We start from the raw sequence: 24,826 nt of genomic DNA on the forward strand, positions 1-24,826 counted from the left end.
ACAAACTAGCGCTCTTAGCGGGGAGTAGCAAAAACATGCTTGTTTTTTCTCAGCAACAGATGGCGTGTTCACGATTTATTTTTTTATTTTTTAAGACTCCTAAGCATAGAGATATCTAAGCATAGAGATTCATCCAAGCTCCGAAGTCCTAACTCCTAACCACGTCCTAACAGCTCTCACTAGGGTTGCCACCTGTCACTTCTTAATTTACGGGTCTCCAGCCAGTATCAAAAATACGGGGCTTATATTTTTTTTACGGGAAACATGTTTACCTAGATATTTTATTAAAAATATTTATTGCTTGAAGAAACAGCTTTTAAAGATATTTATTTTATGAAACAAATGTGTAAAAATCTTTGCATGTCAACTTAAAATAATTAATGTATGTAATAAATGTAATTTAACTTGTAATTCCGCCATCACAGTAGGTACCTACTATCTAATATCTATCAACATCATAGGAATTGATTTAGGGAGGGGGTTTATCAGAGCCACAACCGAATCCTCTTATGAGAAAAAAACTTTCGCTTGACTTGATGGGGTACCTAATTACCTGGTTAGTGGAATTTCGCCTTTCAATTTGATAGTGAGATAGAATACAACAATTAAAAAAGTTATTCTAATTCTTTTCCATAGTAATATTAAAGTCCAACAGTGTGTCTGTTTACCTATCTATTTGTTACTTTTTCATGGCTCATCTTCTTTACCTAAATTTTTTTATATACAGAGATAACTTGCATCCTAATTTATCCCAGACAATCAGAGTTACCACGGAATTTCGAAAAACCTATCCAGACTTAGTGGCGGGCCTTACACAAAGTAATAGGTGCATTCAAAATAAACTGACGTGTTTCTTTAGCAATATTAATAGGATTAAGTCGTGGCGGATGAATTCAAAATTATCAACACTGGTTGGTTTGCAACAAAATAGATAAGGTTGAACCGGCTCCTTTAAAAATGAATGGCTCTGTGAGTGTTTGGTTTATTACCCCTATTGTTTACGTGGCATGTCGAATGTAATCCTATTGTTATTGCTAATGCTGGTCTACAGTGGAAACACGCCAGTTTATTTTGAATGCACTATACAAATTAAAAACGCGAGCGAATCGAGTAGGTACCTAGGCAAGTAAACAGATGTTCGTTGCTTATCACTTATTGGGAAATTTAGGTAAATCTCATCAATTAAATCTCGGATTAAACATTTTTATCATAAATTAACGATAAGATAAATAAATTGCTGTTGTTGGTAAAGAAAATATAGAATACTTAATCGAAGTAACGATATTCCTCTTGGCTACGCGTTTTTATAGTGCATATTTTAATATTAAAAAATACCTAGGTACAACAATGGATTCCATGCTTACAAATTCTGCAACCCAATGGAGGACGCAACGAAATGGAGGCCTGTAAGTAATTTTTACAATTCCCTGGTTCATGTACCTGGATGAGGAAGACTAAGGGTCGGGTATATAGTGGCGCTCATTAGGAAAGGCCGTCCGTCGAATGATCAGAAATGGACGTCCGCGGGGTGAAATGATGACGATGTTAAAGTTTTATGTCTACTAGACGGTTATTGCCGTTTTCCTGGTTCTGATGCAATTTTATTTAACTCAGGAGATGAACTGAAATTTGAAAAGTTGGTAGGGTTTGTCGTACCTACCCACTCATAGCACAAGCTTACGCTTAGGTGCATGGAGAGGAAAGCGCTTCTAAACCATGCATTTTTAAAAGTACTTTAAAGTTAATGAAAATATCTACGTTATCCTTATTATATTTGTCGAATTGCTAGCCTTTTTAGGGCTCCGTACCTCAAAAGGAAAAAGGAACTCTTATAGGATCACTTCGGTGTCTGTCTGTCGAGTCTGTCAAGAATCCTATAGGGTACTTCCCGTTGACCTAGAATCATGAAATTTGGCAGATGGTCTTATAGCACACGTAAGAGGAAAAATCTGAAAACCGTGAATTTATGGTTACATTACAAAAAAAAATTAAAATATGTTCATGAAAAAATAATTAGTATTTTCAACTTTCAAAGTAAGATTAATAATACCAAGTAGGATATTTATATGAAAGGGTTGTACGTGTACATTCTAAAACAGATTTTTATTTATTTTTATGCACAATCGTTTTTGATTTATCGTGCAAAATGTCGAAAATATACGACTATAAAACGGAACCCTCAATGCGAAGTATGACTCGCACTTGGCCGGTTTTTAGAAATCCATAAGTATACTTAAAAAAATGTAGTGTCAGTAGCGGTTCTTGTAAAGAAGGTTGCTGCTTCTTCTCTGATAGAGACCTAGGTCAGCGGCCCTTAGGTACCTACTCAGAGCTGTTGCAAAGCTTATGGCTAAATTAGTACCGACTTAATAAATATGCTAAGGTAACAAATTAATAATGCAGTTACAAATTAGCTGATTTGTAGAGAACTTGTGTTTTGCAATGAGAGAGATAGGATACACAAGTTGGCCGTAGGCTAACAGAGGGCGTGAGCTTCTAGGCAAAACCTTATCCGGGTATGGGCATGAAGAAGGACGCTTTTCCGGTAACTTTTTTAGGCGAATGCCAAATCTTTTCACAGCATGGCTATGGGGCATGGGACCTCAAGGTTGGGTAAAAGTAAAGATAGAGTAATTCGACGGTTTGGAAAGAAATATAAGTTAGTTTTTATGCCAACAGGTGGCGCCCGAGTTCTCTAATTAGTTTGTCTAAATTGAATAGCAGTAGCAGTTCTATTGTGGATTCAACTGTATCAAAAATAAAAGTAAGTAAGTATTTAAACCTTTTAAGTAAGTACCTACTCTCTTTTGCGCCCAACTAATTGCAAGTGTAAAACATTCCCTGTCTGGCGCCAATCGCAACGCCGTACCTTAACTCTTGCTATGGTGATGCTGATACAATTATTATTTTTTCTTTTAATTTACGAAATAAAAATATAAAAATAGTATGTTTTAGATTAGATTTAAGTTATTCTTACTTAGTAGTATTGTTTTTGAGTCTAGTCTAACTACCTTACTACGTAAATTATGTCTACTGACAAGGCTGACCTAATAGGGTTGTGAGGTTGTTGATAATGGACTTTACTAAGGACTTCTCAGTTACATTCTAGAAGATTAATATTGATCTAAGTATGCTGATATGTATTTAATTAGTGATGAAATATTGCAGGCTAGAAAGTTTGATCGAAATTGGGATACCATCGCTACTGTAGTGTTAGTTGAAGCTAAACGTCTTCCACCAGTTCCGCATGATGGAATATCTCATAGTTTATACTGTAAACTTGGGTATGTATGGAGCACCTTATTTACACATATTACTTATACTTACTTAACCACCTTGCAACCACCTATTTCATGGTTACCTCTTTAATCAAAACAGAGCAGGGTAGCAGCTGGTAAATCTATTCAATAAAAAATAACTAAAAACATGAAAATTTTATAAAATATTTCAGACTTATAATAATAAAATTAATTTAGTATCAATACTTAGTGGTTTTTGTAAAAGTTATCCAGACCGAAGCTATGACGGTTCGAAAATACGACGAAAGTCGAAACGCTTTGAGAAAAGGTACGTAGGTATAGTGTCCCGTCCTTTATTTTGCCTCGTCTTGGCGGGAGCATTGCTGTGACCTCTGCAAGTAATATAGTAGATAATCTATGGCCCTCTGATTTGTAGAGCCATCTACCGACAGACAGTAATAATCACAGAACACTATTAAAAGACTGTGCTATTACTGATGTAATAATTCCTAAAAGCTTACCTTTACGAGTGCCTAATCGAGATAAAATAAAGTAAGTAATTCTTTTAATTTTTTTGTCTTATTTAATTAAATTGTTAAATTTAAAGGTTAGGATCGGAATGGTTTAAAACCAAAAGTGTTCCAAGCAGTCAGAATCCGAAGTGGAAAGAAAGCTTTCGACTGCACGTCTATCAAAACTATGTATTGAATATATCTATAACGGATAAAGGAAAAATGGAAAACTCTATGGGCAGGTACGTAATCCATATTAATATTACAAATGCGTATGTATAATATGCAACAGGTTGAAATGGCAATCGGGGAGGGAACACAATTTTTAGACCCTTCTGGGAATTGAATCCGGAATCTCCCATTTCTAAGACCACAGCGCCGACCACTGTGCCAGAGAGGTCGTCATTTAACGATAGGTTGCGTGGGCCTGTGACTACGCATATATCAATCGTTTGCAATTATTGTTACGCAACGTTGACCCAAGTCGGTAACTCGATGAGTGACCAACTTTAAGGGTCCGAATTTTGCCTTTTCGTTTCCATCATGCCTACGAGAGCACATCAGTACCGATATTATAAATGCAAAAGTGTGTTTGTTTGTCCTTCAATCACGTCTCAACATAGGCTGTGGATGTAGTCAAAGACCTGAAGATAGTGACATAGGCTAATTTTTATCCCGGAAAATCAGAGTTCCCCCGGGATTTTTTTAAAAACCTAATTCCACGCGGACGGAGTCGCGGGCATCAGCTAGTTAATTATAAATCCCGGTTACTATCAATAACATTTGATAATACTTAACTGCGAAAAGCTAAAACTCGAAATTTAATTCTCTTAGTCGAATTTGTACTTATTCGGAAGGATCTGGGAACCCACAGTACTATTATCCCAAGAGAATTTCTACCATTATGTGATTAATGGACAGGAGTCACGACCCTCAGCAAATACAACGCACAGAGAGAGTAAGCAAAATCATCATTATCATGATCAACCCATCGCCGGCTCACTACAGAGCACGGGTCTCCTCTCAGAGTGAGAATGGTTTTGGCCATAGTCTACCACGCTGGACATGTATGGATTGGTAGACTTCACACACCTTTGAGAGTTTGAGAACATTATGGAGAACTCTCAGCTTGCAGGTTTCCTCACGATGTTTTCCTTCACCGTTAAAGCAAGTGATATCTAATTATTTAAAACGCACGTAACTCCGAAAAGTTAGAGGTGCGTGCCCGGGATCGAATCCCCGACCTCCGATTAGAAGGCGGACGTCCTAACCACTAGGCTATTACGGCTTCTATGTATGCAAAATAAAAATTAATAATTTCAGTACTTAAGTTGTATTTTAGATCTGTCTAAGTACGAGAAGGAGCGTACTCACGAGGTTTGGCAACTGCTAGACGATGGATACGGCATGCTCCATATTTCAATTACGATGTGTGCCATCCGCTCGTCGGATACCACAAGCAACTGCTTGGTGGATTTACGAGATTTTGTTAAGAGCAATGTAAGTACCTACTTCTTATTTTATTTTTATTTTTTATTTGTACCAGAATCATTAAAGAGAAAAAGAAAGTAAAAGGGAAGCACATATCTCTATAAGAGATCTCTACCAGTGACCGGTGACCCTTAGCAGTGCGAGAGGCTGTAGAGGTAGTAGAAAAGGTACAAAAAGAAGATAAAAAGTTCTAAAATACGATAAGAGATGATAGAAAACTCTTGGTAGTACAAATAAGTCTTGTACCCAACTATTCTTTAGGTCACAAAGTTGTATAATTTGATATTTCTGGCAAGTTCTGTGGTCTTAAAAAGTTTCAGGCATCACAAATACGTACATAACTCAGCGTAGTCAGATATTTGGCTTTAGAGAGCCCTCTATTCTTCGAATCCATGATCAGCGATATCCGTGATTGTTATCAAGGCTATGACTCACTGGTCTTTTAAATATTATGAAGATATTATGGCCTTTGCTTTACAAAGAAAAATCATCCATTTGCTACCTGTAGGAGCTAAAACTTGGTAGATATGTTTTGAAAATGTTTTGCTGCAATATATATGCAATATATATGCAATATATATATATGCAATATGTTAGTTTAATATTCAATTCCATACAAAAAGCTGGAAAAGACATTTTTTTGGGCAAACTTACGTTGCGTTGCGACGACGTGGCAGCGCCTTGCTCTCACTCAAGTGCGCTTAACTCCATACCAACTCATATTTTAAATCTGTATGTGACGTGCCACGTCGCGTCGCGCAGCGCATCATAAGTGCGTTTGGACCATAAAACTTATAAGCTTCCTAAAGGGGTCAAGCGCGTACATTTTTGCTTAAGCCAAGCATGTTGACTGTTTCCAATGTTTGCTTGGCGCTTGAGTCAAGCACTTACGTGCTTGACGGAGATTGTTGCGATTTTATATTTTGGCTTGACGTGACGTTCGGACAGTGTTCGAGATATAAGTATGAGAAAAACGCCGTTTGCTTGATGACGGTCGCATCAAGCTGCTTGATCAGCAGTCAGTCTAAAAGTATGATCAAGCAAAACAAAGCTACGTGCTGACGTCAAGCCGCTTGGCCGTCTCGGAAGCCCTTTACATCTTTGTGACCTAATGACATCAGAAATCAAGAAATCAAACTGCGGTCCTGATAGGAGTTTTGCAAACAAAATTCCTCTTGGGACCCGATCTGATGGGTAGGTAAATTCTTACATTCATTCACTAATTTGTCACACTAAGTAGGTACCTTCACTTCGCTGTACTTAATAAGATATTTTATTTCAGAAAATCTTAAATGATCCATACGAATGGTCTGTAGTAGGAAATTTATATGTGAACGTTATTGGAGCGAAAGGCCTAATCAGTAAACCAAAAGCATACTGTACTTTGGAAATTGATAACGAGAAAGTTGAGACCAATCGCGTTTGCCCAAGCTCAGAACCGAAATGGAATAAATGCTATATTTTGTGAGTTTTTCCTTATATTTTGGTTTGCATCACATTCTCAATCTGTTACCTAATGCCTTAATTTGGGCAAAGTAGGTATAACCCCAACCCCAAAGAGCAAATCTTTAACAAAGCTTTAGTAAAATCGCCAGAGGATATTAGTAAAATATATGAGAAAACAGAAAGGAGTCAATTTAGAAATAAAATCCTCAAATAAAAAAATTTTTTTTGTTAAACAAGTTTTAGCTCTTAATAATAATAATAATCATTTATTTATTTTCTTAGATATGGTAGGTACATGTATAGGTATTATTTACATGGGGTCTTAAAAATTAGGTAATCAGTCACATATCCTGCCAAGCATGGCGTGCAAAATTAATTGAACCCAGCATCTCATTTCTAGCTAACGAATATGTTAGGGCAAATCCAACGTGCTCAAGCACGACGGAGTTATGGGTAGATTTTTGAAGTGTTCCTATGACCACCTCTCAGGTTCGTTATGATACCTTGGTCTAGGTCTACAGTACTTCAAGACAAATCCAACGAGCATAAATGCTGTGCCAATATGTTGAGAAGTTTAAAAGTTTCTATGGCCACCTCCAACCTCCATTATGAGACTGCATATTATTGCATTCTCATTGAAGCTACTGAAATATACTGAAGAAATATATGTGTTCCCAGCTCAATCGGTTGGCGGGAACTGACCTAGAATTCAGTAGCAAGATTTGATCACATATCTATTATCACGGCATGTTAAATAATAGTTTGTAAAAAATTATTGTCTACTAAAGAAATCTTCTATTGGGGCTATTATTCTCATTAGTCAAAATTGCTACGTACAATCCTTCTGTTTAACATTTAAAATACTTAACTGTGATAACCTTTTTAGTAAAATTTACGACGTAACATCAACTCTCGATATTAAAGTTTACGACAGCTCGCTGAAGAATGCACTTCTAAACAAGTCGATAGGGAAAGTGTCCATACCTCTACTCAGGATAAGCAATGATTTGATTCGTTGGTACGCTTTAAAAGACAGGAGAAAACGGAGTTATGCGAAAGGAAACTGCCCAAGGATACAGCTGCAGATGTCTTTAGCTTGGAATCCAGTGAGTAATCAACTGATTTCCTACGCAAGATTCATTTGCGTACGTCTATCGTGCCTAGGTAGCTGTTATGTTATGTGCTATAAGCACCACACTACTATCTGTTATCAGCTTCACAGTAGGTATAACAGCATCTTCGCAGCTACGTCAATGTTTCACCGTAGGAGAAAATCAGTCTTTTTAATGTTTAAAAAGGCTTTGCTATGTAGGTATATACTTACCATTAAATAGCTCAACGTTCAAGTACACAGTTTGATAAACTTTGGAAAATCATTCTTGACATGGATGTTCTTCATTTAAAAGGAGTCCAGATTTCTATTTTTTGTACATACCTAAACCATTTAATTTTTTTTACCTGAACTTTATATTGTACCTACCTAATCCTTTACTAAGTTTATATGTAGCTTACCATATTAAGTATGACCTTATTGTTTTTTAGGTAAAAGCAACCGTGAGATTATTTCAAGCCAAAGAGGTGAAATATATCAAGAAGCCACCAAAATTCGACTTGGCACTAGTCTATAAAAATACAAAGTACATATCAGATCTTCTAAATCTTACTGCAGAAGTAAATGAATATTATAAGTAAGTAATGCTCTTGAAAAATCTTTTTGACATTTTGTATAAAACTTTTATCTTTACTTTAGATTTAGTTTTAACTAGGTAATTGTATTCAGGCGATTTTTATAAGGAAGTTTGTAAACGAATTTCATTCTCACGACAGCATTATACGAACTCCTGGTTCCAACTTCTAAATCCTGATTCCTGATGCTACAGGGATTTAACCCTCGCAATTTAGATACTATAATACGTGTTCTAATTTCTAAAGCCAATTCGAATTGATATGTGGGTATCAAGTGAATAATCTACTATATATAAAAATGAATCGCTGAATGTGTTGCTAAGCGCAAATATCGAGAACAACTGAACTGATTTCGCTAATTCTTTTTTTATCATATTTTTTAAAGTACGAGGATGACTCTTACGGAAAAAAAAATTAAAAAATTGCCTGAAAAAGTCTTAAAACAACACTTTTCTATACTCCCATACAAAAGATTCGTAATATTACTTAAAAGTCAATTTGAACTTTAATACCATGCCATAAAGTTCAAGTGTTAGTGGAGGGATTCCGGGAAGGCAAAACAATTGAGTGACGTGTTAGGCGGAACGAAGTTCGCCGGGTCAGCTAGTATAGAATAAATAAATATTGGGCTCAAACTCCTCAATACTGGTGTTGCAAAATAATGTTCATATTAAAATCGTGATAATATTTCGGCATCGATCGGTTTGAATTGATAATGTTCTAAAAGAAAGCAAAAGCTTTCTAATTAAAAAATTAAAAAAATTAAGTTAATTTTATGTTGGTTCCCGTAGGGCTCGTGTCTGTAAGGATCTTTTTTCTTTGACCTACTTGAGTATTTTGAATTATAAATTGTCGTGTTTGCTTGATCAACAGGCGTGTCTTTGAATGGGATGATAGAGAATACTCTTTTTGTATACTCGTCGGATGGCTGGTTTTCTGTTATTATATCAGGCTGTGGAATATTCCTCTCCTAGTCTTAATACCTTTCTCTTATCAATGGATTTTTGGTCGCCATCGAGGTATTTATTTATTACGTATTTTCCCACTTAATGTAATAATAGGTATGTCATCATGGCCTCTCAAGTGCATTATAAAAAATATATTTACTGGATAATTGGGTTAAAAACATCCGTCACAATTTTATCAGGTCGCGACCGTATTGTTTAGGTTATTAATCCAGTTACGACTTACGAGTAGTTAATGACATACATTTTTCAGATAACGTGTACATTGTACAGGATTGCGCCAACGATGACGAAACTAAGGTAGGTAGGTCAAGTCTGTTAGTTTTATTTTATCATGTTACTAGCAGTTGCCCGCGACTTCGTCCGCGTAAAATTTCTGGTTTCTCATGAGATTTGAAATTTTCCCGCTGACTGACTGAGTAGTTAAGTGAAGCCTTTTGCAGGCCTCACTTAACTAATCAGTTAGTTTCACCTTAAGGCACGGAACCCAGAATACCTAAATGCCAATTTTCATATCTCTAACTTCAAAAACATGGGATTTTCATAATATAACATTTCAACCCCCATTTCACCCCCTTAGGGGGAGAATTTAGTTAGATCCTTTCTTATCTGATACCTACCCCATAGAAAGAACCTACTTTTCAAATTTCAAGTAAAAATAACAATAGTTAAAACTTTTCTATAAAAACTTTTCTCCCCCATTTTACCACCTTTAAGGGGGGAACTTCCCAAATTGAATTATACAGGTTTTTATTATTTCAAGCTAAAAACCTAAATGTCGATTTTCCTTCTAACTTCAAAAACATAGGACTTTCATACAAACTTCGACCCCCCCTTTCACACCCTCAGGTGGGGAATTTTTCAAAACCGTTACTTAGGTGACACCTACGTCCTAGAAAGAACCTACCTTCCAAATTTCAAGTTTGTAGGCTTTATAGTTCCTGAGATTTCGTGATTAGTCAGTCAGTCAGTCGGTCAGTCAGTGAGTGAGTGGTATTTCGCTTTTATATATTTAGATAGATATTTTGACGATCTCCCTGACACAGTCGTGAGCACTGTGGTCTTACGAGTTTTGGATTTGATTACCGGCATGGACCGTTTGGGAATGTAGATATTACTTCGAAGATCATTATTTACCATTACTTATCATCATTATTTTCTTTTTTACTATGCTAAGTAAGATTTTCACTTAATCGAACTCTATAATTTCAGGAAGAAAAGACTGTGGGTGGAAGAATACAGGACTTACAAAAGATGACGATTACTATTACAAATGGGATAGAGTTTATCGTGTCTTATATTGAAAGACTTTATAAGTAAGTATCAGGCTAGAAGCAAATTGAGCAGAATTCCGCTACAATGTGTGATAGTGAAATGTTAGAAAGTGCAGCCATTATCTGCACGGACGATATATACCTATGCCAAAGAAAACTACCGCGTATTTTCCCGCTTAGGGTATAACGCCGTCCCTAGCATGATGTCTCTGGTTTTGTCGTTTTATAGTCATTGAGCGTTAGTTAGTCGACTTATTACAAGTGTCCGACGGTACCTTCTGCTTCGGCCAAAAAGTGGCCGAAAGGTGCATGCCAACATTTGGCCCAAATGTGCCCAGCATACTTTTATTGTGAAAAAATGATAATAATATTTGTACAAAATTTTAAAATTTTTAATACATATGTATGATGCATGTATTTAAAAACCATTTATCAAGTGACAAAACCTTACTGCACGATGCGTTTGTACCTTTGTACAATTTGAAAACCAATCTTATGGCAAAAAAAAAAAAAAATTAACACACTGAAACCGTCTCTTCTTTTAAATCTATATTTTTACCAATAACTGTATTATATACTGTTGATTCCATATAGTTCCATGTGTGGGCAGTGGGCACCTAAGGGCCTTTACTATGGCCACCTGGCATTCCCCTTTTGGCCGAAGCCGAAGGTTTCAATGCAAGAGCCGAAACTGTTACGAATGCACGAGAGCTCAATGGAAGAGTCACATTGTTAAGTACACGGCAGGTCGAAATGGCAATCGGGGAGGGAACGCCACGCACACCCGCACAGGCCCCGCGCTAACCCGGTGCAGGTGAGCGTGGGTATGCGTGGCGTTCCCCCCTCATACCCCGATTGCCAACTCAACCTGAGGTGGATTTATACCTACTCGTATATTATTAATTTCGAAGTGTTATTAATTATTTATGAAAAGTTAAAAGAGACAACAATCAACACACTTAAACTTGATATTAAACTTTTGATTTTGGCTTCGGTCGAAGGTTATAGTGATAGGCGATTAATCGGCTTCGGTCAGAAATCGACCTTCAGTCGAACACTACTTATCATCTTTGTTTCAGTTTATTAACCTTCAAAGTGCCGTTCTTGAGCTACGTTGCAATGACTATACTGCTAGCAGCATCCGTCGCATTATACTATATCCCATTTAATTACCTCCTAATGGTTTTAGGTAATTAATTTTCCAAACTTATTCTTTACATAGCTTTCCACATGACGTAGCTTTTTAAAAGATCCTGTTGAAGTTTTTCTCGGTGCAAGTTAGTACCTACTTAGGGGGGGTTATACTTAGCAAAAGTCTTAAATATTAATTCGGCTTTTAGGTTTTAATTCTTTCTTTCATCCATACTGTTACAGGAATTTACAAATTTGCGAGGAAATATTTAAACCCAGACAGAGAGTTAAATAATGATTTAATAGACTTCCTTTCAAGAGTACCGGACAATATTATATTGGTAACTTATTTCAGTCTCTACATTATTACATCTAGAAAATAACTTATCTATAAATATTACTTCTAAAGTTTTACAACTATTGAATAGCTACCTACTTGTATTGAATTTGAATGCAGCATAAATCACAGTTTTGGTAACTAAGTAATTTGTAAACAGAAAAGCAAACATATTTGACTATGAACGTCGTTAATCAGTAGGTAATCACAATATTAACTTACGACATTGTTTTATTCTCTTTTTTCATGAAATATAGTGTCTGTAAGTATGACTTATTCGTGTTATTGCTATTATTAAATTAGTTACTAAGAACTTATATTGTTTGATTTAATTGCAGAAAGATTGGAAAGAATTAGGTGTTCCAGAACCCAATGAAGAATACCAACGTCGACCGTTTAAGATTCCAAGATCTATAAGTACCCCTAACTTGAGGTAGTCTATTGTGTAGGTAATATTAATTCTAGTTTATATTTTTTATTTACAACATTTGTATATAAATAAAATGAATATAAAAATAACATCGGAATTATTATTAAGTGTAATTTCTAAACCAAGCTGAGTAGTTGTACCTAGTAATGTATATTGAAAATGTGTATATCTCAGAACTCAAAATATATTTTACCGAAATAATGAAACAAATAAATTAAGACTCAATAGCTCAACCGGTATAGGAGTGGACTGAAAACCGAAAGGTCGACGGTTCAAACCCCGCCCGTTGCACTATTGTCGTACCTACTCCTAGCACAAGCCTGACGCTTAATTGGAGAGGAAAGGGGAATATTAGTCATTTAACATGGCTAATATTCTTTTTGAAAAAATATATTTTATGTTGTAATTTTGGCGAATGCCTGCCGCATTCACTAGATAACAAGTAAGTTGCACTCTCAGTTTACTTTTATTTGACTTTATTATTATCTCTATATAATATATATCTATTATCTATATAAGATACCTAAGTAAAATCATGATCCTTTCCTTTTGTGCATCTAGCAGTGCAACAAAATAAATCAAGAATGAGCATTATTAATTTAAATTACAGCTTGCTATTTCGGAATATTAAGTTATATTGCACGCTTAATTCGTCCCATATCTCTAACCTACTACGGCGTAGAGCTACCAACTACCCTGCTGCCCTCCATATGGCACTGTATCCATAATATTATAACAATGTTTTAACCAGTGTTTCAAATAATTATTATTCACTATCTGCTTTTTGCTGGATCTGGTGGATTCAAATTTGGCTCAGGAACTTTCAATTCGCGCCATTGTTTCTGTAACAAAAAGTTGATTCAAACTACGAACTAAAAGCCCGCGAGGGCCAGACCTTCATTATTTTCTAAAAGCTGAAAGTTTCTCGGCGCATTGTCCCCAGGGAGGAACGATCCGTCACTATGAAGTCTGGATCGTGGTGGCTTTGGCAGATCACAGGTAACAAAGGTATAAAAAATCTTACGTCAAAGTGTATAAAGTGTAATTTTATTTTTATTTTCTTCGAAATAGTATTAGAAATCACGTCATGCATTGTCAGACAGTGTCGTGGCAACCCCCAGCCAGACACCCTTAAACTTTAATAGGGGGTTGCCACGACGGGGATTTTAGGGCAGCTGGAAGAAATCTCTCCAGTGGAGATAGTAAGTTATTGGTAGGTACCTACATGAATAAATAATTAAATAGAAGTTACATTTTGGGACAAGATTTTTGGTACCAACTGTTAGTTATATACCTAGATTCAATGAAGTTTGATTGCTTACCAACATCTCATCATCAGGAACTCGTGAAATGAAATCTAGCAGATCGTTGTTAGGGACTCTCTCAGGATTTAGGAACTTACGAGTGAACTTATAAAGACCTGTAACAAACGAGACCATTTGTTAGTAAGATTGAAATTATTGCAGAATGAACTGAATAACTCATGAAACTGAAAAGGAAGACATAAAGAAGTGGAATGGAATTCAAAAAAATTTAAAGAACTAAAGGAGGGGTCACTCGGTCCGCCCCTAGAGCCTACTATGTCCAAGGGCGGAACGACCCCCCTTTCCATATATAAAATGAAAAGGTGACTGACTGACTGACTGGCTGACTGACTGACTAACTGACTGAATGATCTATAAACGCACAGCTCAAACTACTGGATGGATCGGGCAGAAATTTGGCATGCAGATAGCCTATTATGACGTGGCCCCGTGGGCATCCGCTTAGAAAGGATTTTTGAAAATTCATTCAACAAATTTCAAACCCCTATTTCTCCCCCTTAGAGGTTTAAAATTTGTGTAGTCTTCGCGGACAAAGACGCAAGCATAAGCTAGTGCTAACTAAGTATTTAATAGTTGGATGACAAGTAGAAGTAATTTATGACGACTATTAATGCTTAATAGGTAGGTATACTTATTTAAAAAGTTATAACGTTACTTACCAAGAGCCATAAATAAATAATTGATTGGAATCAGGAACAGAGCTATCGATAACGCAACTAGCGTTATAATGACCAAGTAGCTCAAGAATGGCACACTGAAGTTCACCAAGCTGAAAACCAAAATACCTTTATTACTTAATTGCGTTTTCGAGACATAGAATACTTAGAATAACTTTTATTTCAAACTACATAGATGATGCCCGCAACTTCGTTTGCGTGGATTTAGGTTTTTAAAAATCCTGTGGGAACTCTTTGATTTTCCAGGATCAAAAGTAGCCTATGTCCTTCCCCGGGATGCAAGCTATCTCTGTACCAAATTTCATCGAAATCGGTTAAACGGACGGACACACTTTCGAATTTATAATATTACTTAGTATAGATTGCGTTTTCGAGACATAGAATACATAGAATGGCTTTCATTTCTTAGAAGGGCTTAGAAGTGCTTTGGAATTGACAAAAGAATTTACGATTGGTTGCCATTCCTAACCGAGAAGAGTCCGAAAGAAACTCGCCCAGTTTGCCATTACAACTACGATTGTCAATGACGCAGTGGTGCGCAATGTCTGGCGCAGTGGTGAATGCTGTGATTTTAATAGTGGGAGGTTCTGGGTTCAACTCCCGGCGGTTTGAGATTTTGTTTTGTTAGTTTTGAACCTACCGGCAAAGCCGTACCTCATTCGTACCTACAGCTAAGCTACTTAGCGTTCTGGTACGATGCCGCATAGGAACTGGTTAGGTAAACTAACATAGAAGTTTTTAGGTTAGCCCGGTTCCATCATAAACTGCATCGTCACTTCCCACTAGAATTAGATTGAGATTGCAGTCAAGGACTAGTCGAAGGCTCTATACAAGTCTTTAATCTCTAAAGAAGGGGGTTTAAATCGGAATAAAAAAATCAAGTTCTATAGGCTAAATGGCAGTCAAGGTTTTTATTTATTTTTGCTATGCAAAAGTTTTATTGCTTATACTAATGGGCAAGTTGAATCGCGGAAATGAAAAGAAGTTTTTAAAACAACGATAAGTGAGCGGATAGGGCGTAGACAGACAAGGTAACATACACGTAGGCTTCACGTGCAAAAAGCGCGGTCACCGCAATCACTACCCATATTATTATAAATGCGAAAGTGTTTGTTTGTCCTTCAATCACGGCGTAACAGAGTAACGCTGTGATTTTTGCATGGATATAGTTAAAGACATGTGACACAACTCACAAGCTACTCATCAATCAAGAATATCAAAGAGTTCAAACGGGATTTTTAAAAAACTAAATCCACGCGGGCGAAGTCACAGGCATCAGCTAGTTACTCTTGTTTTTTCTAAGCGTGCCATGTCATGCACCTCCCGGATCCGTGCGGATACCCGTGCGAATTTTTTTCAACCGACTCGACTTCCAAATAGGTTTTAAATTTTTTTCTCATTAGCGACAACAGCGTGTTTTTTTCAGTAGCGGCAGCCGGGATGATACCATCCGCTTGGCTCGGATAGGTAAGGAATAATATGAAGACGCTAATCACTACCCATATTATTATAAATGCGAAAGTGTTTGTTTGTTGGTTTATTGGTTCGTTCTTCAATCACGTCGCAACGCAGCAACGGATCGACGTGATATTTGCATAGGTATAGTTAAAGACCTGGATAGTGACAGGCTACTTTTTATTGCGGAATATCAAAATTCACACGGGATTTTTAAAAACCTAAATCCACGCATACGAAGTAGCTGGCATCAGCTAGTGTTTAAATAAAATCCGCGCTGATTCCACTGTCTGAACTAGCCCTTAAGTAAGTACTAATAGCTACTCAAGTTTTACAGACCGGTCGCACTATATGGCTTATACTTACTTCTTTATCCTTTCGAGAAGGGACACCACATAGTCAATTGCATTCTTGATTGTTAATGTGAGATCTTGAAGTTCATTGATACGGGTTTTGATTGTCTTGTCATCCTGTTAAATAGAAAACAGTAGAAATATAATATCAAAATGTACCTATAGTACGCGACAGGCCGAGATGGCAATCAGGGTGGGGATGCCCCGCATACCCGCACAGCCCCCGCGCTAATCCGGTGCGGGATAGTGCGGGTGACGAGTGGTTTGCAGGGGCGTCCCTCCACCTCATACCACGATTGCCATCTCGACCTGTCCCTCGTAAACTAAAGTTTAAAGGTTTCTGAAACAAGGAAATAACATTTTTAAACCGGAACATAAATGTAAAACATTTCCCATTCGAAATAAACACAGCATTTTTAACACTTTAATTAAATAATGCTAATTTGCAGTGGTTTACACACTAGTTTTATCGCAAGACTCCGTCTGCATAGACAAGCTGTATTTTGGACTTGGGTTTTTTTTTGTTTTAGGAAATCCTTTCTTAGTGGGGGCGTATGCTATCAAGTATGCAAACCATGCGTTAATACAAAATCTCAAATTTTTATATAGCTACAAAAGCCCTTAATCAACTGAAGAAAATATAATTTCTAGATCGAACTGTTAAGGTTACCTTTATGTACTAGTCATCCAGTTTACTCTTTTATATGCAATAGACCTCACTGGTTGTGTATACTTAGTGTAGATATGTGACGTATAACAGTTTATATACTTAATGACTCTTATTTGTTCATCAATGCATAACGTTAGGGTTAGGTGTGAATTCAAGTTCCGTTAGGTACTCGAGTTACGAGTACGACTCAATATTTACAAGTTGGTAAGTTGGTATTATAACGTGTGTGAGTTAGTAAAGTTGACTTTAAAACATGTATAATTGTGATTATACCTATAGAGCTAAGTCTGACTTAATTAATAACCTTTGTGGTTTAAGTAGGTAAGTTTCATGATTGGAGGTCTAAGTCCATGACTCAACTGGAAAAACCCAGACATAATATGATGAACTTGCAAAACTTTCCTCATCATGTTTTATAATTAGGTAAGACTAGCTTATGCTCGCGACTTCTTCCGCGTGGACTACACAAATTTCAAATCCCTATTTCACCCCCTTAGTGGTTGAATTTTCAAAAATCCTTCAGTCAGTCATCTTTTCCTTTTATATATTTAGATATTATAAAGTTTAATTCGATAAAGCTCGCAAAAAAGTCTTTATGTAGACTTATTGTAGTACGCGATGTATCCTCATATTTTAAGCTCTGGTAAAACTGGTTTTTAAAGTAGGTACATACCTACATTTTATATGCTTGTAATTATGATATAGGACAGCGATGTTTTACCGAGAACAAATTTTAAGTGGCATAAGTATAAATATTTAAAGGCACCCATTGTGGCATTCTATGCTATTTATAGAGTAAAAGGAAAACGTATGTTCGTATTTTATTAATTTATTTCAAATAATATAGATATGCTAGGTTTTCTAGAAATGAATAAGGAAGTTTTCGGCCACTTTTATACGGTATTTGATAATATTGCAAGTCTAGGTGTAACGGAAATCATTAAAATCAAATATCAAGGATATTATTTATAAAAAATATATTGCGAATAAAATCTTATTTCTATAACAACAAAACACGATTTTGTATACCGTGTTATTACTATAAGTCTAATTTAAATGTAACTATAATTATGTCTTTTTGTATGTATGAACATACGAGTATATTAAAATTTTATTTGTGAATGCACAAGTAGTTTTGTTTGTCAACCAAACTACAAAATAGCATATCTCAAAGTAAAGACGATCTATATATCGGTTATAGATTTTTTGGGATATTGAGACATGGAGAAGGTATACAATATTACCTTAGGTTCCTGTTCTTCCTCTTGATATTCTTCATCAGCTATTTGGTATAAGGGGACAGGAATATTGTTATCTGGAAGTCAATTAAGGTCGTTCTTCACTTTGCTAAAAATATATTAGGTTTTTGTGGGCAAATAAGAGTTTTATTGTTTATGAGTATCTATGAGATCATTTTGCACGTAACTACGTATATAATTGAAATGAAAATTAATAAGTAAGTAGATGAATATCATTACACACCAAAAGAAAAATGCTAACAAAAATAAACTTAAAAAATTAAGAGTAGGTATAGTTGGGACCTTATGGTTTTGAAGCAATCTCTACCAACCACGTTGAAGATCATTTGAATGACTAGTGAGACAGAGTTGGTCAAAAGGTGATTTCTAAATTAAAGGCACTTACTTCTTTGAGTGAGCCAGTAGTGGGCAAAAGGCAAGGTTAATAAAAGAGGCGTCATCCACATTCTAAAGAAGTACCAAAATATCAGCCATCCGATTAGTGCACACACTGATTTTTCTTGATTGTCCCATTCAAACACTCGCCTGAAAAAAGTATATGTATTAATTCATGGGTTTAATCAAAATCAATTAAAAATAACATAAGAAATGAATAAATTCCCCTTTACCTTCCAGGTAAGGGTATGGTATGACTTATGTTAGGAGAAGGTATATGACATCAGAGCAACAAGTCGATGCATTCAATGAACTTTTTGAATTTGAGTTTACTCGATTGTTGAGCTTACATAAAATAATCCGTTTTGCCGCGTGGATTTATATTTTTAAAAATTCCATGGGATTTTCCGGAATTTCCTATTATTACCAAAAACAATAAAATTGGGTAGATGAGATTAATGTGAAATAAATCGCAGCGGGTAATAAAACTTATGACTTCCTATGAATCTCATTAGTTCAAAGTACCTACTATAATCACTAGACCGTGAATTTTTGAGTAGATACTATTATATTCAACTTAAAGTAAGCGCAAACGTTTTTGTAGGTATAATTATATACTTATATATATTAAGTAGGTACTTCTTGAACTCTAACTCTCTCCACACCAACTCTAATAATGCGAAATATTATTGCATTTGGGAAACCTTAAAAAAACATGAAACAATCAAAAATGTCAATTTAAGTCCCTTGAAACCTTAGATGAATGATTACCCAAGTTTCGGATAAGAAGTCAAACAAAAGTATACGACTTTAGTGAAAAAGAGTTCAACGAGCGCAAAGCTCTCATTTTTAGTGACCCAAATCGAATGAAATTGCTTGTGCTAAACGATGGATGTAACTCGGCATGTTAGATTTTAACATAATAATGATGTAAGTTCAATAATCTTTGTACTAGTTAATATAGAACGGTATATAATAAATATTTATAAATCGTATTGACTTACTAACAATAGAATAATGAATTTCAACTTACTTCAAGTGTTCATTTCCAATTTGGAAAACTTTGAATATATTTTTGACGAATATTAAATTACTATAAATGAGAGGGATGTCAAATTTTGCTCGTTTTTGCATATATTTAGTTTCTTTTGGGCTTAATACTCGCATGGATGCCTTTACCTGAAAATGTATATTTTGTTAACAACAGCTTTTGATGCAAAAATAATAATATTAGAATAAATCTTCGAAGACGAAAATGTGTACTCGTACATTAGAAATAATTTTACGAAATATACAAAATCTATATAAATAAAAATAAATCACCAAAATGTATGTACGCGCGTAACTTCCAAACGACTGCACCAAATTGGTTTATTCTTTTTTTGTTTTGTTTGTAATTTAATTAGTTTGAATGAATTTTTTTTTGGAAAATCCACGGGAAAAGACTGTTCTCGCGGGAAGCGGATCAAATCGCAGGCAACAGCTAGTAAAATATAAATTACGTTCTAAATTGTGTATTTTATAGTTCTCACCGGATTCCACACAAGTGACATTTCCAGAAGTATTCTAGGACAGTTCCCCCGGGCACTGTTCTTCTTCGACCTATCTTTGAGGGCATACCACCGCTTCTCGTTGTTATTTATCCTTAACAAAGGTATTGAGACTTTACCTATTTTTTCACCTTTCATTGACTGTATCATTGATTCATCGTATATTGTGATATCTAATGTTGATGTAACATCATTAACTTCACTGAAAAAGGATTAATAATAATTAGCTTGCGTATTAGTAGGTAGATGTTTTGTACGGCTACTGTATTTGATCCTCATTTTCGAGTACATTGTGATTACCAAATACCGGTATAATATTGAAGAAAGTGAGTGTTTAGGTACTCAAATTTTCATACATTTCATTCATTCATGCATTCGACTGGGAGTGGATAGGCAAAGAAGTAGGTACTTTCAGAGAGCGCAAGCGACAGATACATATTAAAATACATATTTACCCTACTGGGTTACCTAGTTTCACTCTATTTTCTATTCAATGTTAACTTATAAGTAAATTTTAGAATACAAATCTTATAGTATTTCAAGTTCAACACATAAAAAGCGAGTAGGTACGCTTGTAGGTATTGCCATCAAACAAATTGAAGGATAACTGAAGGTAGATATATGTTTTATACAACTTTGTATTGAATTACATAACTTTATTGTAGGTATACTTTACACCTTATAATTCCTTAATGAAAAGCGATGTTTTATATTTATCGTTAGTTTAATCATCGCCAATATAATAATAATATATTATGTTGCGCACATGTGCTATTTTACAGTTTTAGCTTCGATTAGGATATTACGATATACCTAATACATTGATGAATATTGAATACTAATGAAATCAATGGGGTTCGGGGTAACGACCCATGCATGGTGTCGAGTAGGCCCATTTTCAGGCAAGCTTTATAGGTTTGCCCATAGCTAACGGAAACTTCCGAAACTCAGTCGGTTTGCCTAAATTAGGGTAAAGTTATTCGTGTACTCCAACACGGACTACCCACGCAATATAAATTGAACTACTAGGTTTAGATAATAATAATATTATTAATTTTTATTTCTTCGAAGATGAAAATACGAATAGATACTTATAAAAGTTATTACTTACAAGTTCAAGTTCTTATTCCAATTATGTTCCGAGGTGCCTTTAACAGTATGGGTTTGAACCCTTGAGTTATCCAACTCTAGCACGCAGTAGGCGTTGATATTACCACTAATATTGTGCGCAGTCAATCCTTTCGCACCATGTACGGTTACAGTAAGCTGGCCGACTTCGCTCCAATTGTCAAATCTGTACCATTGCTGGAAACATTCAAGGGCAATTAAAATTTTATATAGACGCTGCCACCAGGGACTAGGAGCCTTGGCCTTGTGTATCCTCCAATACAAGTTTTATCCGTAATGACCTCCCTGGACAGGTATATTGATATTTGTTATCGTAAGGCTAGACTGGTCACACCGGTGTCGCTGCTGCCCGACGCAGGCCTGTGATATTTATCCAGTCTAGCTAATTTAAAATGGTTATACCGCCAATTGTCGATCGACAGGGCCTCGTTTGTAGAAAAATAAGGATACCGCGGGCAGGTGATGTTGAGAGCCTGAGAGTTCCCCATAAAGTTCTCAAAAATGTGTGAAGTTTCCCAATCTGCACTTGGATAGTGTAGAACACTATGCCTAAGCCGTTCTCATTCGGAGAGGAGACTCAGCGGTGGGTTGATGATGATCATGGAATGTTTTACTAGCATAGTGACTAGTGAGCCACATGTGGTTGACAAAGGGTTGACAATATGCATTGAGATGTAGTACATTTATAGGGAACCAGCTGATCCCACGACTTCGTCTGCGAGAATGTAAGTTTCTTATAAAATTCGTTGGAACTCTTTAATTTTCTGGAATTAAAGGGGCAAGTTATTTCTATGCCAATTAGGTATAATCTAGACCGGTTTAGCAGCTGAAGCCTCGAAAAAGGTAACATACAGATATTACATACTTTCGTAGGTATTTAAAACTTTATAGAATGCCACAGTGCAGTAGTATGGGTTTAAGAAACGTTTTTAGAAAAAGTTTGGAAAAAGTATACTGCGATAGAGTATGTGTTAAAAAGTAAAAATGTTATTTACTCAATCGAACATAACTAAGGTAGTATGAAGGCAAGAGTTTTGTTTGTATTTATGCAAAGTCTACACACAATGCATTTCGTGAATAAACAATAATACTTACTAATATTAATAAGTTTACTTTGGTTTAACAAAATTCGTCAAGAGACTATTCAAATTTCAATGTTACAAAAGTCCCAAATGTAGCTCTATTCTATGTAAATTATATATGTATATTCTAAATAAGCAAACTGACCTTAGTGGGGATCATCGTGAGAAAAGGCCCAAGCCTTGGCTAGCCTCAATCGATGCTAAATGGTCAAACGTTATATTATTGTTTGTATTTTTACCCGAGTAGGGAGAGTAGAGTCTTTAGTTTTGGCGTGTTTACCAGTTCCCTCAGAATTGATTGATAAATGAGGAATTGTTACATAATAATTTGTCTTAGCGGTTTGAGTATTATATTTTAAGCAATCTATTCTAGTATATTTATAATATAATGACGACGTATTGACAACTTCGAATACTAAATCCGCGTGGACTACATAAATTTCAAACCCCTATTTTACCCCCTTAGGGGTTGAATTTTCAAAAATGATTTTTTATCGGATGCCTATGGCATAATAGCTATCTGCATGCCAAATTTCAGCCCAATCCGTCCAGTAGTTTGAGCTGTGCGTTGATAGATCAGTCAGTCAGTCAATCCTTTTATATATTTAAGATTTATGGATGATAATCAATATTTCGTTTCTTCATATGTCCACATAAACACAAGAGATCGCTATTTGTTTTTTGTATTATAACTTGTTAATTGAATGAGTAGGTTTGTGCGTCATTTCAACTAAACGGATACTTGTCAATCACATCTTATTTTATGCTAACCTTTGATCTTAGCGTGAAACAATGCATCATTAAATACAGGAACGGATAAAGAATAAAGATTTACTGAACTTAGAGTTCTTTATGAAATATTTTAGCTATGGCCTCGTAATAACACCAGTATGTTGGATGGGAGCTGGCGTTATATTGCGGACGGTATTTTACACCAAGCGAGAAAAAATCTAAAAATGTATAAACTAGATAGTACCTATTAGCAATAAGCGAGTTTATAAAATTATATAATGAATTTGCTAATTCATTTCAAAATTTCACTTTTTTTATCGGTTCTACAAAAAATATCCAAAACGCATGATACCGTAGCCGCCATGTTAATTCCGACTGTGACGTCACGATTTTGATGAAATTTGATATAGAGATAGCTTGGATCCCGGGGAAGGACAGGCTACTTTTTATCCCGGAAATCAAAGAACTCGCATGGGATTTTTAAAAACATTAATCCACGCGGACGATGTTGCGGGCTCTATCATCTAGTAATAAAATAGGTACTCACAAACTTTTCTTCCGTAGGTGGTTCATGATGCACGCCGTTTGTTGTGAGCACGTTTTCAGCGACTATGCACCTATCTGATCCACTGAGGGTGATCAGCAGGTGAACTGAGCCGAATCCGCAATCCAACTCTTGCCATAGATCGTGCGTCTTCTCCTTCTCGAGCTGAGACAGGTCGATGACACACCTAGTGTAATAAATATGAGGATTAAGTACCTACTTATATTTGCTTGAAGAAAATGGATCCAAGGCTTTCTCAGTGCACTAATAAACTGCCTTCTCTATGACTTGATAAACCTGCTGTTTTCAGTTTCAAGCTAATTTCATGCAAAAAATAATAATATTACAAATTCGAAAATGCGTTAGTCTGTTTGTCTATCTGCTTGCTTTTCACGACACATCCGTTAACTGATTTGGCGAAATTTGTTAGAAGCTTGTATCCCAGAGACGGGCTTCGGGGAGGTTAATTTCGGAAAACAAAAATTTTCCAACGAAATTTTCAGAAAGCCGCGATCAAAATCACGGGCATAATATTTTAGTTTCTTATAAATGCTAAAGTGTATTTTATCTCTCCGTTACCTTTTGATGGCTCAGCCGCTAACCGATTTTGAGAAAAGTTGGCACAGATATAGCTTAATAAAAATATGTACTGTACCTATTGTTTGTTATTCGTAGGTCCACGCGGACAAAGTCGCGGGCATCATCTAGTCTAAAAATAAACGTCAGTTGAGCGTTAATGACACTCATAAATAATTCTTGCGATAATATCATTATAGGTAATAACGTCATCATCACGAAATACGACAAATACCTATTCAAAATTATATTATTAATGACTTCCGAGACCCTTAAATTGCACCATTATTGTAATAAATAGGATGTAGCTAAACAAATATGACGTGCTCAGTCGTAAGCAGGTGTAGGCATGCAGGTCATAGAGGCATAAAAGCACTGCTTACCCAAGTTGAAACCTGACTAATAATTTTAGACCAAGATCCCAATAGTGCCAGATCTGTCTTATTTTCTTAGTAACAAATTGTGTAAGATAGAGTAAGTAGTACAAACACCACTCTATCCCAAACATTTTCTCACTCAGAAAATAAGGCAGGTTCTTGCTCTATCACTAGCTTCAAACCCTATGCATAATTGCATACCACTGGGTGTA

General features: G+C 35.8%; 2 protein-coding genes across 4 annotated transcripts in view; one reads left to right on the forward strand and one right to left on the reverse strand.

Annotated features, from left to right (window-relative positions):
- Positions 1–1,355: 1,355 nt before the first annotated feature.
- Positions 1,356–12,518, forward strand: LOC117996788 (multiple C2 and transmembrane domain-containing protein-like). The gene is made up of 14 exons (XM_069498340.1): positions 1,356–1,406; positions 2,680–2,764; positions 3,169–3,284; positions 3,847–3,993; positions 5,083–5,251; positions 6,525–6,706; positions 7,575–7,794; positions 8,231–8,376; positions 9,248–9,393; positions 9,593–9,639; positions 10,552–10,655; positions 11,693–11,802; positions 11,988–12,085; positions 12,420–12,518. Exons 1-14 carry the CDS (start codon positions 1,357–1,359, stop codon positions 12,516–12,518), a joined length of 1,719 nt encoding a protein of 572 aa, XP_069354441.1. The 5' UTR covers position 1,356.
- Positions 12,027–24,826, reverse strand: part of LOC117997054 (multiple C2 and transmembrane domain-containing protein-like) — a 47,166-nt gene continuing 34,366 nt past the window's right edge. For all 3 annotated transcript variants that reach the window (XM_069498311.1, XM_069498312.1, XM_034985229.2), the window contains exons 5-14: positions 23,665–23,848; positions 21,287–21,480; positions 20,158–20,377; positions 19,659–19,804; positions 18,636–18,775; positions 18,236–18,306; positions 16,335–16,438; positions 14,496–14,605; positions 13,834–13,931; positions 12,027–13,353 (exon numbers count right to left, since the gene is read on the reverse strand). In XM_069498311.1, the coding sequence (XP_069354412.1) occupies positions 13,285–13,353; positions 13,834–13,931; positions 14,496–14,605; positions 16,335–16,438; positions 18,236–18,306; positions 18,636–18,775; positions 19,659–19,804; positions 20,158–20,377; positions 21,287–21,480; positions 23,665–23,848 (1,336 nt within the window). In that variant the 3' untranslated portion in view covers positions 12,027–13,284. The remainder of the gene's footprint in view (positions 13,354–13,833; positions 13,932–14,495; positions 14,606–16,334; positions 16,439–18,235; positions 18,307–18,635; positions 18,776–19,658; positions 19,805–20,157; positions 20,378–21,286; positions 21,481–23,664; positions 23,849–24,826) is intronic.

Source organism: Maniola hyperantus, chromosome 4 (genome assembly GCF_902806685.2).
Source record: "Maniola hyperantus chromosome 4, iAphHyp1.2, whole genome shotgun sequence".
Lineage (NCBI taxonomy): Eukaryota > Metazoa > Arthropoda > Insecta > Lepidoptera > Nymphalidae > Maniola > Maniola hyperantus.

Bases quoted from the DNA above. Each gene is read 5' to 3' on its own strand.
- LOC117996788 (XM_069498340.1), top strand. From the start codon at position 1,357: ATGCTTACAAATTCTGCAACCCAATGGAGGACGCAACGAAATGGAGGC. The intron at 3,285-3,846 runs GTATGTATGGAG...TTAAATTTAAAG, and splicing joins AGTTTATACTGTAAACTTGG to GTTAGGATCGGAATGGTTTA. The intron at 3,994-5,082 runs GTACGTAATCCA...TCAGTACTTAAG, and splicing joins ATGGAAAACTCTATGGGCAG to TTGTATTTTAGATCTGTCTA.